This window comes from Balaenoptera borealis (genome assembly GCF_965194805.1).
Source record: "Balaenoptera borealis genome assembly, chromosome: 12".
Lineage (NCBI taxonomy): Eukaryota > Metazoa > Chordata > Mammalia > Artiodactyla > Balaenopteridae > Balaenoptera > Balaenoptera borealis.
Genome location: NC_138869.1, coordinates 102,183,777 through 102,200,034, shown reverse-complemented (window position 1 = coordinate 102,200,034; position 16,258 = coordinate 102,183,777). Strand labels below are relative to the sequence as shown.

The 16,258-nt window shown below is 36.5% G+C and overlaps 1 protein-coding gene across 1 annotated transcript in view; it reads right to left on the bottom strand.

Annotated features, from left to right (window-relative positions):
* LOC309608051 (uncharacterized protein) overlaps positions 1 to 16,258 on the bottom strand; it is a 286,253-nt gene that overhangs the window by 260,385 nt on the left and 9,610 nt on the right. The window contains exons 4-6 of the mRNA XM_082347275.1: positions 2,742 to 2,847; positions 1,586 to 1,641; positions 1,282 to 1,362 (exon numbers count right to left, since the gene is read on the bottom strand). Of these exons, the coding sequence (XP_082203401.1) occupies positions 1,282 to 1,362; positions 1,586 to 1,641; positions 2,742 to 2,847 (243 nt within the window). The remainder of the gene's footprint in view (positions 1 to 1,281; positions 1,363 to 1,585; positions 1,642 to 2,741; positions 2,848 to 16,258) is intronic.

Below are 16,258 nucleotides of genomic sequence, written 5' to 3'. Positions count from 1 at the left end.
CTGGAGAATCCTGACTAGTACATCATCTGAATTAGGATCCCTCAAAATGAGGACTCAAGCTGGCTTGAAAAACAAATTTACTTGGTTCATAAAGACAAAAAGAAATAAAAAGTTGGCTACACAAACTAATAGCAAAAAACTAAAGGGGTGGTGAATCTAGGTGGAAATAAAATTTTAAGGGGGTACTATTCTGTAAATGGGGATCAAAAATGAGACCTAACCTTTAGGGCTGTTATGATGTTTAAATAAGTTAATATTTACCTTATTTAGAACAGTGCTTAGGACTCTGCCAGGTACCCAGTAGGCACTCAAGAAATGCTTAATTAATGTTTTTATCATCAGCATCAATTGTCAGTATCTTCATCATTCTATGTATGTGCTTATCATCTCTGCTGATGTAATAATTAATAATTTAATCCCCATAACTACTCCATTGTGGCAGGTATTATATGTCCATTTGGCAGAAATAGCAAGGAAGGGTTAAGAAATTGGCCCAAGGTCACATAGCAAATGGTGAAGTCTAAGCATAAATTCAATAGAAATAATAACCGTAACTATTAGAAGACAACTATAATCAGTGCCTTCTCCTCATAAGTACCATAAGGAGTTATTTTAATAAGTGAGAAAAAATGATTGAGAAAAACTAAACACACACTGAGGAAAAAAACTTAATAGAATTATTCCTCATGAATTTGAATTCACGTATATACAGCAACTAGCACTTAATGTTTCGGTAAAAACTCCAGTGTGGTTCTGGCATGAATTTATAAGTATTAAACTAAGAGTTTGAAATTTAGGTTTTAAAGGATTACCTTTAATTTCCTAGATTAATACACATAAGAATTTCTTACCTAAGGAGCCTAACATTCACAAGTATGAATTCCCATGCTAAGACTGAAAACACTATACTATTTGTCTTTTTTCACCTCAAAGAATTTGTTTACAACCTAAGAAACAGTCTTCAAAAAGAATGGCATATAGCCTCATAAACTAGTGAATCCAAATATACCAGATGACATGGTAGGATCCTGCAATAGTAAGTCTGTTAAATCATTTTTGCTGTTTAGGATTATAAATTCTATGTAATTATAGGAAATTGGGCCATAATTAATTCCTCCCCCCAACTTTAGCTGTATTAAATATTTGCAGCCATCAAAACTTTACATAGGTCATCAATTCATGGTTATAGTTAGAAAAACCAGGCTAGCATTTGCATGAAACCATCTCAATTAATTTACGACTAATATTAATATAAAAGACTGGAAATAATTGGTCTCTTACCTTGGGGTCCTCCTTGCCCACTCTCATGAAACAGCTCCATTAATCGATCACAGAGAATTCTATTATCAACTTGTAGGGGTGCTAAAAGAACATATTTATGATAACTTTCTCATCAGTTAATTTATAGATATGCAATGTAATTACAAAGAAATTATTAATCATCATGGTTATTTAGTTACTTTATAGGTCATAGACTCAAATTCTGTTCAACATGCTGTCTTGCTCTAAAAAAACAAGCAAAAAATCCCTTTTGTAAATCAATGGTAATTGGAACAATGATTTTAAAATGCATATTGCAGGGCACTTGCAATGTGATACTTCTCCAATAAAAAGGATCTCATATTCAATGGATTATGACATCTATTACACAAGAATCATTTCAGAATAAGCCATTATAGTTTCTCAAATAGAGTATATAAGCATCTGATCAAAATGAATGACTGTTTTGCACTAGCTACTCTCTCTATATCATATTTTTTACTACAGAAACAACAAATTTAGGTGTTCTTAGATTCTTTTATATATGCCACTGCAGTATAATAACGCATGTAAGAACTACTGTACTCTTTTACAAGGATAAAGCAACAAGGTCATGTCACTACCAAAAAAAATAATAATAATCATAAGAACATGGTTCTAGAAGAGGGTTTAAAGGGTCATTATGTGGATGTCCTACCATTGGATAGAGCCGAACATAAATTATGCCAAGTTGGATGACCACCCCAGTCATACAATTAGAACATAGATACGTACACACATACATCAAACATGTTCTCATCCCATACATACATACATCAGACATGTTCCTCCCGTGAGGAGGCCGATACAATGTCTGGAGCCCCATGGTGAAATATGATCTTCTGGGTTGCAAATGACCCTAAGTAATATTTGTCACTGTCACTATCTCAATAACCTCTGTAAACCCTAGAGTGCTTTGTAAACTACCAAATATGCATGGTGGTAGGCCCACAAGGAGCAATTTTAAATTGTTATTTTACAACCACACCTAGAATCGACATTAGAGAAGAGGAAATCATCCTATCACTGCACCTCTGTGGTTCAGAACTTAGATGGTGGTTCCATGTCTTCAATGAAAGAATTCAATAGTCTCTGGGTATGGAAATCTCACATGCTAGATGAATTTTATTGAAGGATGCTCATTTTAAACTTGAAGAGCTGAGATGGCATTTGTAAAGTAATAATGCTCCTCATATGCATAACACAGGCCTTAGAATGGCAGCAAACTGCTTAGAGCAGCATCAAATGAAAGCCAAGTCCTGCTTCTCTATCTGACCAGCTTGCTGTCCTTGATCAAAAATTACCTTCGCTGCCTGTCATGTTGTTAGCGGTTAAAACTTACCATTTAAATTGTAAGCTGCAAAATCTAAATGGAGCTGCATGTGTGATCTTTGTCACCTCATTTTCATGAATGGAAAAGAATATTCTGACACAAAAATTACGTACTTAATTCTAGTTCACCCTCTCCGCTGACCTCCATCCCATACTGCCTTGGATTTATTTCCTCATCCGTCAGTGGGTCAAAGTAATTTCTGCTGTATTCATATCCTGTGGAAAGTACATGAAGTAAGGGTCAGTGATTATTATAAGCACATGAACCAAAATGTTAATTCTGAAATCGACACCAGCACAGAAGGGCCATTTTAGCTACTTTATAAGCTTAATTTTTTTACAAGTCTTCCAGGCTTCCCTTTTTTGTAATTATCATCTTGCAAAAGGTCAGAAAAGGTAATTCAAGAAACAAGTTCATGCTATCTGTCTGTTGCTAAAAAAATTAATGGGAAAATTTTCAAATGTAGACTTTAGAAGAATAATTTGAAATTTTAATCAAATTGTTTCTAGGATATACTCAAGAAATGGACACCATTGGATTATAATGATGTTCAGAGTTCACTGATGACTCTATTTACCCACTTGTATATAATTCACAAAGTATATCATGTCGTTGTGTCCAGAATTCCAGTCAACTTAATAACATCTTAATTATGAGAAACTATAGCAAAATTTCCACATTGCTAGTTGAGTAAAAAGAAAGGAAAAAGAGAGAGGGAGGAGGGAGGGATGAAGGAAGAAAAGGAAGAAGAAAGGGAGGGAGGAAGGAAGGAAAGAAGGGAGGGAGGGAAGGAAGGAAGGGAGGAATGCAAGTGTAAGGGGCCTGTTCACAGGTCTCTTTTGTTATGTCAACTTAAGTAACACGAAGGAAAGGTACAAATGATTTAGCCAGAAATTTTATCCGAGACATCAACAATCTCAACAACACAAACCCAAAATTCTCACTTCACATTTCCCCCTTACTTTTGTCCTTATGTCGGTAACAAAACTGTAGCATCAAATATGACTTTGTAATAGAGAAAAAGATCTGTTATCAATTTTCCAAATCTAGTTTCATACTTCCTGCAGACTGAAATGTATAGCAGTCTGTTGCTAGTAATTTGCATTCAGTAAAATGTAATCTACTCTGACGATAACTCAAGTTGCCTCAAACATTACAAAAGAAATAAAGCTTCGTCAACTGAAAACAACAATAATTTTGAAAGTATTGCCCACAGGGAAGGGTTAATATTGTACATACCAAGTATACTGTGATATTCCATAATGTATTTGTTTTAGGATCAAAAATAATCCCAACAGCAGCTCCAAGACTAAATGGAATTTTGATACGAACCAAGGCTTAAAATTTATATTTCTGGACCGGCACATTTTTGCTGTCAGTCTCCGTTCTATCAATGTAGTAAGAACTGAAAATCTGCTTTACCTCTATTCTCAGTAAAGAAAAAATAAATGCATTTCATTTTTGTTACTTTATCTGTCAACAGCTACTAGGCTGATATGAATCTTGGCAGTATGTAATCAAAGTCTTCTGTACTGCAATAACACAGTAATTCTACCCCATTCATTGTTGTTTTTTTTTCCCCTTTAACACAAAGCACTGTGATACTCTTAAGTATACCCTTTCATATGCTGGCAAAATAATTCACCTTTATTAAAGCAAAAATAGTGGTGTATTCCTTATTATATTGCCATGGCAGCACCAGTCAACTATTGGTACCCATATCCTGGAAACTCCTCCAATCCAATACAAAACTCCAATTCTCTGTCTACTGAAATGACTTATTAATAAATAATGGCAAGTGAATCAAGTCCTTGGAGAATAAACAAAGTTAAGTCATTTTTAACCACAGGTCTGGAGAGGCTGATCTGGCTTGTAGGTTCTCAGACCATTTCCATCCCTGTTGTCAGTTGAGAAATGAGGGTCTTGCCCAGCTGAGTGAGAAGGAGGCCTGCACACCAGGAGCCTTCCAGGCGCTACCTCCCCTAAGGGCTTGAGGCTTGCCCACTCAGCTGGAAGATGGGCCCCTTCAAGGTCTCCATACGGTTTCAAAATCTATGCAAAGTGTTCCTTCTACATTCAGTGTGGGTTGAGACACACATGTAAGTTATAAACGCCGCTCCTGGAGTGATTTATTTTCTACTTTGCATTCTGGGATATGGCAAATAGCATTTTACGAGTAAAGGATTATAAGGGATCTTGAGCAAAGAGGCAATCCACTGATTCTCTTTAAAAATCCTCAAACTGGGCTTCCCTGGTGGCGCAGCGGTTGGGAGTCTGCCTGCCAGTGCAGGGGACGCGGGTTCGGGCCCTGGTCTGGGAGGATCCCACATGCAGCGGAGCGGCTGGGCCCGTGAGCCACAACTGCTGAGCCTGCGCGTCTGGAGCCTGTGCTCCGCAACAGGAGAGGCCGCGATGGTGGGGGGCCCGCGCACCGCGATGAGGAGTGGCCCCCGCTTGCCGCGGCTGGGGAAAGCCCTCGCGCAGAGACGAAGACCCAACACAGCCAAAAATAAAATAAATAAATAATTTAAAAAAAAAAATCCTCAAATTCTATAACATTATGTATTTAGAGGATTCATATATTTTTACAATGTATTTGTATTTTATACTACATTTTACAGTTCCTTGTGTATCGTTTTACATATGTAATATTATACTTGCTGTCGTCTGTCTCTTACTCTAAAATACAAGCTCCATGAGGGTAAAAACATAATCTCTGTGCCCAGAATTGTGCCTGGCACACAGAGGTACTCATAATATTATCTGAATTCATTTGTTAGATAAACCGTTTTTGGAAACTTTTTGTAATACCCAAATCCTTCCATTGTCTAGATGTTGTTTCTTGATTAAAATGAGCCAAAACGTATCACCTTTTTATCACACTTTATTCCTCTCGTCCTTTCTGTTCCCCATCCCCTCTCTCTTTTCCTTCAAGACCCCCTTCCCTTTGTTGTTTAATTGAGTCCTTCTAGGAACCAAACACTATGTCTGGATTTTAAGAACAAACAGAAAACAGTGGCTCTGCCTTCAGAGCTAACGTTCAATCCAGTGTGATTTAATATCATGTAAGGGACAGAGTTCTGTTGAGTGTGTGGTAGGAGCACCTAGCCTATACTGGGGACTTCAAAGACTTCCTGGAGAAATTATCACCTGAAGTAAGTTTAAAATGTGATTAGGAATTAGCCATATCAAAAATAAAGGGGAAAGGAATTTTTATTGGAAGGAGAAGCATAGGCAAAGGAAAAAAGACACAAAAGCATAAAGACATGGGAAGCATGTTTTGTTAGTGGATACTCCCCAATTATTCTCTGCCTCCCAAAGTTACAATATAATAAAGTAAGTAATGTAATCCAAACTTCCTCAGTGGTCCCAGAGTTGAGTTTTTAACTGATGTTTTTGCTCAAATTATTATTAAGTCGTACAGGGTCACTTTATGCTGATAAGATGTTTCAGATCCATTCAATTATTTAAGGTGTATTTACTGAGTGCTTATTGTGTGAATATATCAGCAAAACAAACATTCAAAAATCCTTCCCCGCACAGAGCTTACATTCTGTGAGTGGAAGAATAAAAGCAAACAAATATGTATGTTTTACAGTTTATGAGATGGTACTACATGACGCGGGGGAAAAATAGAGCCAGATAAAGATGATTTGGCATCCCAGGGAGGGGTGGGGCTGCATCTCTTGCATATACCTTTGTTTCAAACTAGGAATGACATGCAGGATTAAATCACTATGTTCTCAGCACTACTGAGATAGTGAAGTGGTAATGTAATATTTATAATTTATTATTTATAGCATTACTATTTTGCCAATTTCTTGCTATAACATAAATCAGCTTATGAATCAAATAAGAACCTACTATTATTAAATATTAAAATAACTCTTCCTTTCTATCGTTGTATCTTGCCTTGATAGGCCAATAACCTAAATATAGTAGGCAGAGTTTAAGATGGGAAAGCACGTGGAACCTAGGAGCAGTTTGGAAACTACAGACTTCATCTTAACAATAGTTCCTTTGCTCGTGTTTCATTGGATAGGTCAAGATTTAATAAAGTGAGATGGTTTTAGGAGAGGATATATATTACCAGAAGGTAGGTTAGTAACAGGATAAATTCCTAAAAGTGCCCTAATCATTCAGAATATGCTTTTGGATATATCTAAAATCATCTCACAGGAAAATTAACAGACCCACTGAGAAACTCAAAGTAGGGCATTTAGCAATATACATACAACAGGTTTTAATATGGCTGACATTTAACTGCTTGTTACATTCAGATGAATAATCTGACAATTGCCTATATACATATATCTATGGTTCTACACTGAAGCAATTGGGCATGATACACAAATTAATAAATCAGTAAATTGGTCTTTACACTCTCAATACTCTACTTTTGTTTCTAACTTCCGAGAATTGGCTGTTCGACGTTTAGAATCAGCCTCAGTTAGTGCATTTCTTGGGCTATTTTTACTGATTGGGGGAGGAAGGCGCATGTACTTGCCTCTGCCCTTCCACAGATATCAGGTTTTCCTACCCTTTAACTCAGAGCAGCATGGAATGTAATCAGGGCTTTTACTTAAATTACACCGTACGTGAACTTTGGTCAGGAAATCCTCCAGGGTGCACCCATGCAGTTCCTTGGGGGCTATAATAGTGAGAATGAAATTGCCCACCAGAGGAAGGTTAGTGTGAATCATGGGAAGCGTCTTGACTCAACGAGGCAACCACTTCCTTTCAAATCAGCCCCATTAGCTCCAGAGAGAGAAGCTCTGAATGTCTCTATCCATTTTTGGATTGGTTTATTGGTTCCATTCTTGTCCTCTTCCTGTGACTCCACCTGCTTCAACTCAGCTTTTTATCACCAATCATCATGTTTTTTATAATATTCTGTAAGTTAAATAAACACAAGGCCTGCATGTAAACTAAATAACTAAACAAGTTACATTCTATGATTTACAGCCGTGCACCAAAATTTTACAAACTAGGATATTCTGAACATTATTCCTTTTAAAGGCATGAAGCCTAGAGATCTATAATTAAATTTGATTCCCATGAACTTTATAAATAAATTTGGGAAAACTTTCTACTTTCCCCACTTTGAAAATCTAATACCAAGGTCTCAGGTTTAAATGTTCAGGCAGTTTATATATGTGTATGAAACAGAAATGTGGAAATCAAGAGGTTGCAATAAACGGCAAGTTAGTGGGAACTATGTCAAACTCAAACATGCTCCGTCTTACTAAATCCACTCAAATACTATTTTTATAAGATTGATTTACAAACATTTTTAAAATTAATGGCAACAAAAGAGACAAGGCTACTTTTTAATATGACAATTACCTTAAACCAAAGAATGATTACCTTAAACCAAAATTTCATTATACTAAGTATCAAAACAAAACTATAACAAAACCCAAACAAACCAAAATAAACCTAAGGATAAAAACTCAAACTATGACTTAGATGTCCACTATCAATATTATTATCCAATATTCTCTTAGAAATCTTAGTCAAAGTAATTAGAACAGAAATAAGGGGGAACATGAGCTAAAAAAGTATTGAAAATAATTATATTTTGTGTAAATATTATTTGAAGGAAATGTTTTCATACCATGAATGCATGAGAGATTTGATTGAAAAACCTTTAGAACAAAGACAATAATTTGCAAAGTATTTGAATAATACCCTGAAAACAACAAGATAATCTTTAAGAATCATTGATTTTTTAAAATACCAACAATAGCCACTTAGGAGATATAATGATTAAATAGAAAACCAACACCCATCATAAAGCTCCAGATAACTCTCAAAATTAATTTATTTCTATTAGATTTTCATAGGAATCCCTAGGTAGTCATCAAGAGTATTCATCTTACCCAGAAACTCAAACTGAAAGGCATGAGGTTTTAACCACAGAGTTAAAAACAGCAAATGAATACCATTTCTGTTTTCTTCCTTATAGAAAGGCTAACCTGTGAAAATGGCTCCACTGCTCACACTATATTCAAAAACTGGTGCTCTGTTGGACAAATTAGCTTTCTCCACTGCTTATTCTTACTTCTTTTCCAAATCTTGTGGGTACTTGAGATTATCAGTGATTTGAAAACCTAAATAGGGTAATAATAGTCGAAGTTTGCTAACAAGTACTAATTAATTGAGCCATATTCTTTCTTCCCCTAAGGTCCTCCCTCATGGTAAATTACCAGGCATTTTAACTTTCAAACCACTGGAGTGCTGTCGAGTGCATAATTGCTGCAGGGCTCATCTGACGTACCCCAAGGCATTAATGCATCATGTGTTCCTCCGGACCTCAAATCCTCAGAGTTAAAGCGGGTCCCTAAGCACCTAACTTCTAAACAGGAAGATCTTTCCATTACTTAAGTAATAATGATAATTCAAAGGTTAAGTATAAATATATTGTTTTTTATGCATATTTAAAAGTCCTACAGAAGCAATGTCAAAGTAGGTGTGTTTTTTTCTTTCTAGTTGAAGCCAGGCACCATTGTCCTACTTGCCCATAAATTTATGTATACAGTTTAGAATACTGCCTTTCAATTAGGAAGGACCTGATATTAGACATCAGTCACCCCCTAATATTTCTGATTGTGCCCTCATTCATTTAATAACTATGCCTTCCCCCCTGCATCTATGGTTACTTATATCCATGTATTGTACTTAAGGGTTCATTCAGGTAGCAATATTTTCATCACACTGTAGCACACTTCAGTATGAAAGCAATCAATATATTGGATTATTAGATTTAGTTTAAACAATATTGATTAATAATACTTTCTCTTTAAAAATCTGGTAACTTATAGACAACTAACTCTATCTCATAAAACAAAGGGTTCAGGTCTTCCCATGGGTCTTTTTTTATAAGGCTTTTGGTCAATCAATCTGATGAAGGCTAAGGAAAATCTTATTTTCTATTAAATCTCTTTAATAGAAAACAAAAAATATCCGAAAGAAACTCTAAATGGAATTTTTCAGAGATTAAGGACTAACGTATGCTAAAAACATGTATAAGGTCATGAAAAGTTTATGTAAGATCATAAGAAACTTTTCTAGTAAAATTGTTCTTAAAATGGAAATGCAACTATTGAACTCCAGTCAACATGGTGGCCTTGTAAACTTTGAAATTATGCACAATTTCATTGATATAGTGCAACTTATTCTGGAAGCAAAAAAAAAATCTTTTAGAAAATTTCACCCACCTAGAGGGGTGGGATAGGGAGGGTGAGAGGGAGACGCAAGAGGGAGGGGATATGGGGATATAAGTACATGTATAGCTGATTCACTTTGCTGTACAGCAGAGACTAACACAACAATGTAAAGCAATTACACTCCAATAAAGATGTTAAAAAGAAATGAAAATTTCACCAAATATTTAGGAGGTATAGGTAAACAATTTAGTAACCTGTCCAACTGCTAAGAGACTGATTGCATCACTAATGTATCAGAAAACAAGTCTTTCTCTCAGTTCTTTTACTGTGCAGCTGTTTATATTAGGAGACTCATTGGACTTCTGTAATATCAGCTATATGATCTCTACTTCTAGCATTTCTATGATTCTAAGATTCTTAACCATACTTTTTACCACTATACAGATTCCTGTGCTCACATTTTTCTTTTGAAGGTACATAAATTTCACTGGCACATCAACAAATCCAGTGGTTTAAATGCATGAATCTATCATCAATGAACTGGAATCATAAAGTAGTATCTCTGAATATTAAAATAATTCTTATAAAAATTCTTTCCCCAACCAATGACTTATGACAGATTTTATAAAATATTATTTTACAAAGAGTCATACACTGGGGGTTTCACAAAAATTTGAAGAGAAGATAGAAAAATGACTGTGCTCAACAGCTGGTAAACTGTTACCCATGGTTTCAATTTTAGCATTAACAGAAACAGGAAAAGACAACATCAGTAGACATTCTGCTGATTTCCTGGGCAAATCTGTGTGATTACCTGGAGGTGGGCAGTTCCTTCTGAGAAGAAAACTAATTAAACTTTTCTTACGCTGTTGAAATTCCCAAAACTCAAATATTTGATTAAAATGCTCCTTTCCCAATGGGACAAATATTATTCTAGAACTCTGGTACTCCATTTAGGAAAAAAAAAGGAGGGGGTGGGGTAGGATAGTAAACTTAAATTGATTTGTATAACCTGACCAAATATTTCACCCATCTTGTATCTACATAAAGTATTTCTTTATTTCTGTAGGAAGGATGCTTTCCTGAGTGTATATTTTTAGGCTTCCAAGTCAATGAAAGAGGTTCAAATCACTTAGGAGCCAAACGGTATCTAAAAACACAAATCCAGGTCAGTTCATAAACCTAAAGCAAATGATTTTCCTATATATTTCTTTTTCTTAATAATATTTGAAATGTCCCAAATCAAAAAGGATTTTTAAATGTACTATATATTTCATATAACACCTTTTTTCCATCTTAAGGGGCAAATGAGAACAATATAAACGGTTTTATACAATATCACTTCTGAAATAATCTAGGCTATGTGCACTAGGGGGAAAAACAATTCTCGTCACATATTTGCTCTGACAATTTGAATTATGCACTTAACATGTACCCTTACATGTCATTTTTATTATAAATTTTTGTGCATGTGTATTTCTAATGGCCACACCAATCTGAAGATAGGTTTAGGGTCACGATTACAACCCTAATTTAGGATTTCTCTAGCTCAGGCACAACTATTATGATCTCCTACCCTTAATTCAAACCACCCCTCATTTCTTTGGAGAGGATATAAGTCCTTTGATCACAGACGCTGAAACTCATTCCTCTCTGCTTCTTTTGGAACATCTGCCATTTTCTTTCTCTAAGGCTGAGGCTTCCGCTTTGCTGCCTGCTGTCAAGGTTCCTACACTGTGGTCTTCTGACCACATCCATCATGAAATCAGTGGTGGCACCTCCACCCCACAGAGCAGCAGGGAAAGCACTTCCTGTCAATCCCACAGCTGCTGCTGGGGCCACCTCAAGCGACCACTGTCACTTCCAATACTGATTCCTGCTGGTACCCATTATAGGTTATCCCAAGTTCTATCCAACATCTTCTCAGGTTCTGATCAAACCTTGAACTCACGCCTCTGTCCATCTCACATTCCATTGGCAATGCCAACTGGAGGGATACACGTCATCTCTACCCACATGGCTTCCCTCCATGTCACACAGGTTAGCAGGTAGAGCTCCTAGGTCCCCAGCGACTGACAGAGATCCCAGTTTTTATTCCAAGCCCCTCTCCCCAAGACCCAGGAATAAATGCCTGAGGATTACACCATGGGACAATATGATTGGCAAACACTAGACTGTACTCAAAACTAGTTTTCTTCTCTGGCCCTGAGTCTTCGAATAAGATCAAGATCATGTGCCTGTCTCTTTCCTTAGAATTAGTCCTTTGCCAGGAACATTCTTAGTCTTTTTTCAAAATGGAAATGCAACAAATGAACCAGTCAAACTGCAGGTAAAGAGAGCTTAGCAAAGTTTAAATTGAATATGGAATTTCATTGCATCAGTGTAACTTCTTATTCTGATGGCCAGGGAGTATTTTTGTAAATGTCACCCAATATTTAAAGGGAACTAGGTTTAAAAAAAAAAAAAAATTTCTGTCCAGCTGCTAAAATACTGACCACATCACTGAAGCATCAGAAAACCTAAATTTTTATAGGTTTTTTACACTAAAAAGTTATGTTCATTTTAGGCCACTTTAAACCACAAATCCTCAGACATGCTCAGTCCTAGGCTGAACACAGTTTAATCAACTAAACTGAGATCACAGTTATGTTCATATGGTACACACACACACACACTTATTTTTTCCTGATTTACCCATACTTCTAGAGTCATTCAATCTGAGAAATGTTATTTATGAAATTGATGTAAAAATCTTGTATGAGAAAACATTGCTTTTTTGAGAGTGCCTGTTTAATCTGGATTAATCAACTAAAATCTCAGGAGTTGCCCTCAGTGTGACTTTGCTGGTGTAACACGCTTCATGACACAGAGAACGACCATGTCTGTTGTGTTCACTTTTGCATCTCCTGTATCTAACATAGTGCTTGGGAAACAGATGTTTGATCAATATGTTTTCAGTAAATGAGGAAGAGGAAATGGAGAAATATATAAAGTATTTTGGGATTATATATATATATATAAATAACTCCTAAGCAAAATATTGTATAAATTTTGTATCCAACTAATCACACATATACCATTTCCATTTTTTAATTGTACTGATGTCATGAACAATAGGATATGATCAGGAAAGAATCCAAGACGGAGGAGCTGTACGGGACGTTTATCAGATGTGTGTCTGGTTGATTTGCTTTGCTGTCGTGCATCCGTTTCCCCTCCCTAATAACATCACAATTTCCTAGTTCCCAGTGTGTATAGTCTTGATGGTTCAGTAACTCCAGATTCCTGTCTCCAGTGACAGAAGCCAGGAAGGGCTGACAGAACCTACTTCCCCTACCTGTGACAAAGCCAAGGAGCTGGCAAGTGACCTAAGCGTGGTCAATCAAATGCTCTCCCCTACGATTTTGGGTGAGGGAAGCCAGGATGGAAAGGACACTTGAAATAACCTCTGAAAATTAGAGATTAAAAGGAAAAAACTTCCCAAGTGCAATTAAATCGCTCACCATCATTTGAACTGTTTTACTATGCACTTCCATAATTATTTATTTCTTCTTATCTAAAGCCTTTCCATGGCTCCTTCTCACATCTGTCCCATGTTTCATTTTACTGTCATTTAGAATTCAGTCATTCACGACTTTGAATGCCACTATGTTATAGATTCAGATTATTAAATACGCCCTTTCGACCTACCCAGCCCTCAAGCCCTTGTTATGTTTAGAACCTAAGTCCATTCCTCTGTCTTTTGAAATTCTAATTAGTTGTGGGTTCTCTGTCGCTCTCCCTTTTCAAGTGCTGTAATTCTGAATTTCCCTTCCTCATCAGGTTAATCATCATCAGGCCAGGCCATGGCTGGCAGTGAGCGAAGTGGATGAGCTGGGGTCAGAGAAGCAGTCTGAGTTCCGGGCAAGATGGAGCAGAGGACATGTGGCCAAAAATGATCACATGTGAGTTATTCCTCCCGAAATTTACAAAACAGGGGATTGAATGCTTTTGCTAAGTGTCTACCTACAAATTAAAGGCAATAGGAATGGAAAGAAGGTCTTGAGCAGAGCCTAGGTGACTTTCTTTAGAAGTGAGTACCTGAGACAGAGCGTGTGAAAGAGACCTGGCGGGAAGCAGGAAGGACTGAGACTTTTGTTGTGTTTTTTCTCATTCACACCTTGTAAAAATGACTGATACCAACGTACAGTGTCAGCTCTGTAGCACACTGCCATTTCTCTGGAGAACCTTTAGACAAATAAGCTTCTAAGAATGCTTTAACACTGGAGTGTTCAGGAGGGATTTGAAGGTACCCTCCAAGTGATCTTAAAATCAGACCACTCAGTAGTTCCTTATTTTGCTTGTTCCTAAAGATCAGTGTGTATTTATTTCAATCACATTTTTCCTCTACTAAGGGACTCAATCCATCACAAATTTGAAGTCTTTTTATTCCAAAGTTTGTTAGAAAATCCCTCTCCTTGACATTTCCTTCATAATTTAAATCGCTATCTATCCAACAATTTTACATTTCTGTGAAATAATTTGGGTAAGTAAAGTAGCATTGGTATTCTGCCATTACTTACCATTACTTTTTTTTTTTAAAGCATCTAAAAGGTAGAAGTGTATTGGATACTTACTTATAGGATGAAAAATGTGGAAATGTGTTTGATATTTACTTATAGGATGAGAATTTGTGCTCATTGTTATAATATTGTGGGGGAAAATGTAGTTACTCTATTTTACTTAAGTCATCACATTGGCAGATGATATAAATGTTCTTTTTTACTGTATTAGCAAGAAACATTGTGTTCTACAATACCTAACAGTTTCTAAATTCAGGTATTTCAAATATTATTCCTTGTTCACAGACCATAAAATTGCACATCTCATTTGCAATTGAATTTTTTTTGGAGGCTCTCCCAAAGGCAGGTGAGCAGGGTGGGTTTAGGTAGAGATTCATCAGATAATTTTTTTAATGTTGGTTATGTTCCAGAATGGAGGTGGTATAACCCCTACCTATGTCCATGTCTGGCTGGTTTTGTCAGGATAATAAATCATTCCTGGCTTTTCCATCTAAAGCTCCTTCCACTCTGATCTACTTTTGAGTTATAAAATGTTCTCTCTCCCCATTTACTAATTTCTGGTTCATAGGAGAATTTATTCAATCCATCTCCAGGGATACTTTTTATATCCAGACTTTTTACGTCATAGAAATAATGTTAGAAATGACAAGTACAATTGAGACAGTGTTGGAACTATTATATTGTAGGTCAATATTAGTTATGCAGCATTTTGGAGGCTGGGAAGTTATGGTCCTCTAAGAGTTCCTCAGATTCTCCCATGCAAACTTGAGTGGCTGGACTTCCAGGTCTAATAGTCTGTAACTGCATTGCTCACTACCATAGCCACCAGCCATATATGCCTATGGCACACTTGAAATGAGGCAAACTCACATTAAGACTTGCTGTCAGTATAAATACACACAGATTTCAAAGACTTCATACCAGAAAAAGTTAAATATTGCTTTAAATTTTTACTTTGATTATAAGTTGAAATAATATTTGTAGATATTGATTGAAATAAATTGTATTATTAAAGTTCATTCACTTTTTTCTTTTTAATTTTATTAATGTGTGCTACTGGAAATTTTTAAGTTGTATCCATGGCTCACATTATATTTCTACTGGATAGCATTTGACTATAATTACTTTCACCCTAACACTTACCCCAGATGTCACCCTTTCCACAGACCTCATCTTACCCTCTCTCGCCAACACCTATCTTCCACAACTATAATTATTCTCCGTGACTCATTTTATTGAGCTTCTAACAGGTGAGCCATCAAGCGGTACTCCGCCTCTGAATATCCATTTACAAACTTAGAATTCAAGGTTTTCACACAGGCTCTTGGGCCCACAGAGAATAAGAATTCCTCTTGATGAAATCTGAACATCTCTGCTGAATAGAAATTTATAAAGAAGGCCTGGTCCAGCCTCCATTTGGGCAAGGGGGACACATCCTTCTCCTCGGGGCCCAACTGCATGAAACATCCTAGTTCCATAAGAAAAACTAATTTCCCACCAAGGGAACCAAAGATCTAAAAAATGCCCTTAGGCTGATGACATCAGAAGTTTATCTTCAGAGTCTGCAGTTGAAGAAGATGCCAGATGAAGTTTCCCTTCATGTTCCTTACTGTTCACCATCCTTGCCAGCATTTTCTTTGCCAGACTAGGAGGTTGCTGATCTTGACTGTCTGAACTCTAGACTCTCCCTTCTGAATATGTCAGCAACCTCTCCAGCCGTTATCTTGATATGCCCTCCCCCTAACCAGTAACATCGCCCATAAAAAAAGAGAGCAGCTCTATAGGCAGGGTTGAGCCATGTAAGCCATAGAGTCAAACAAGGCTTGGTTTAAATCCCTTATTCTACCAGGTATTCTCTTTCTTACTTTAGTCAAGTTACAACCTTGATTTTTTTC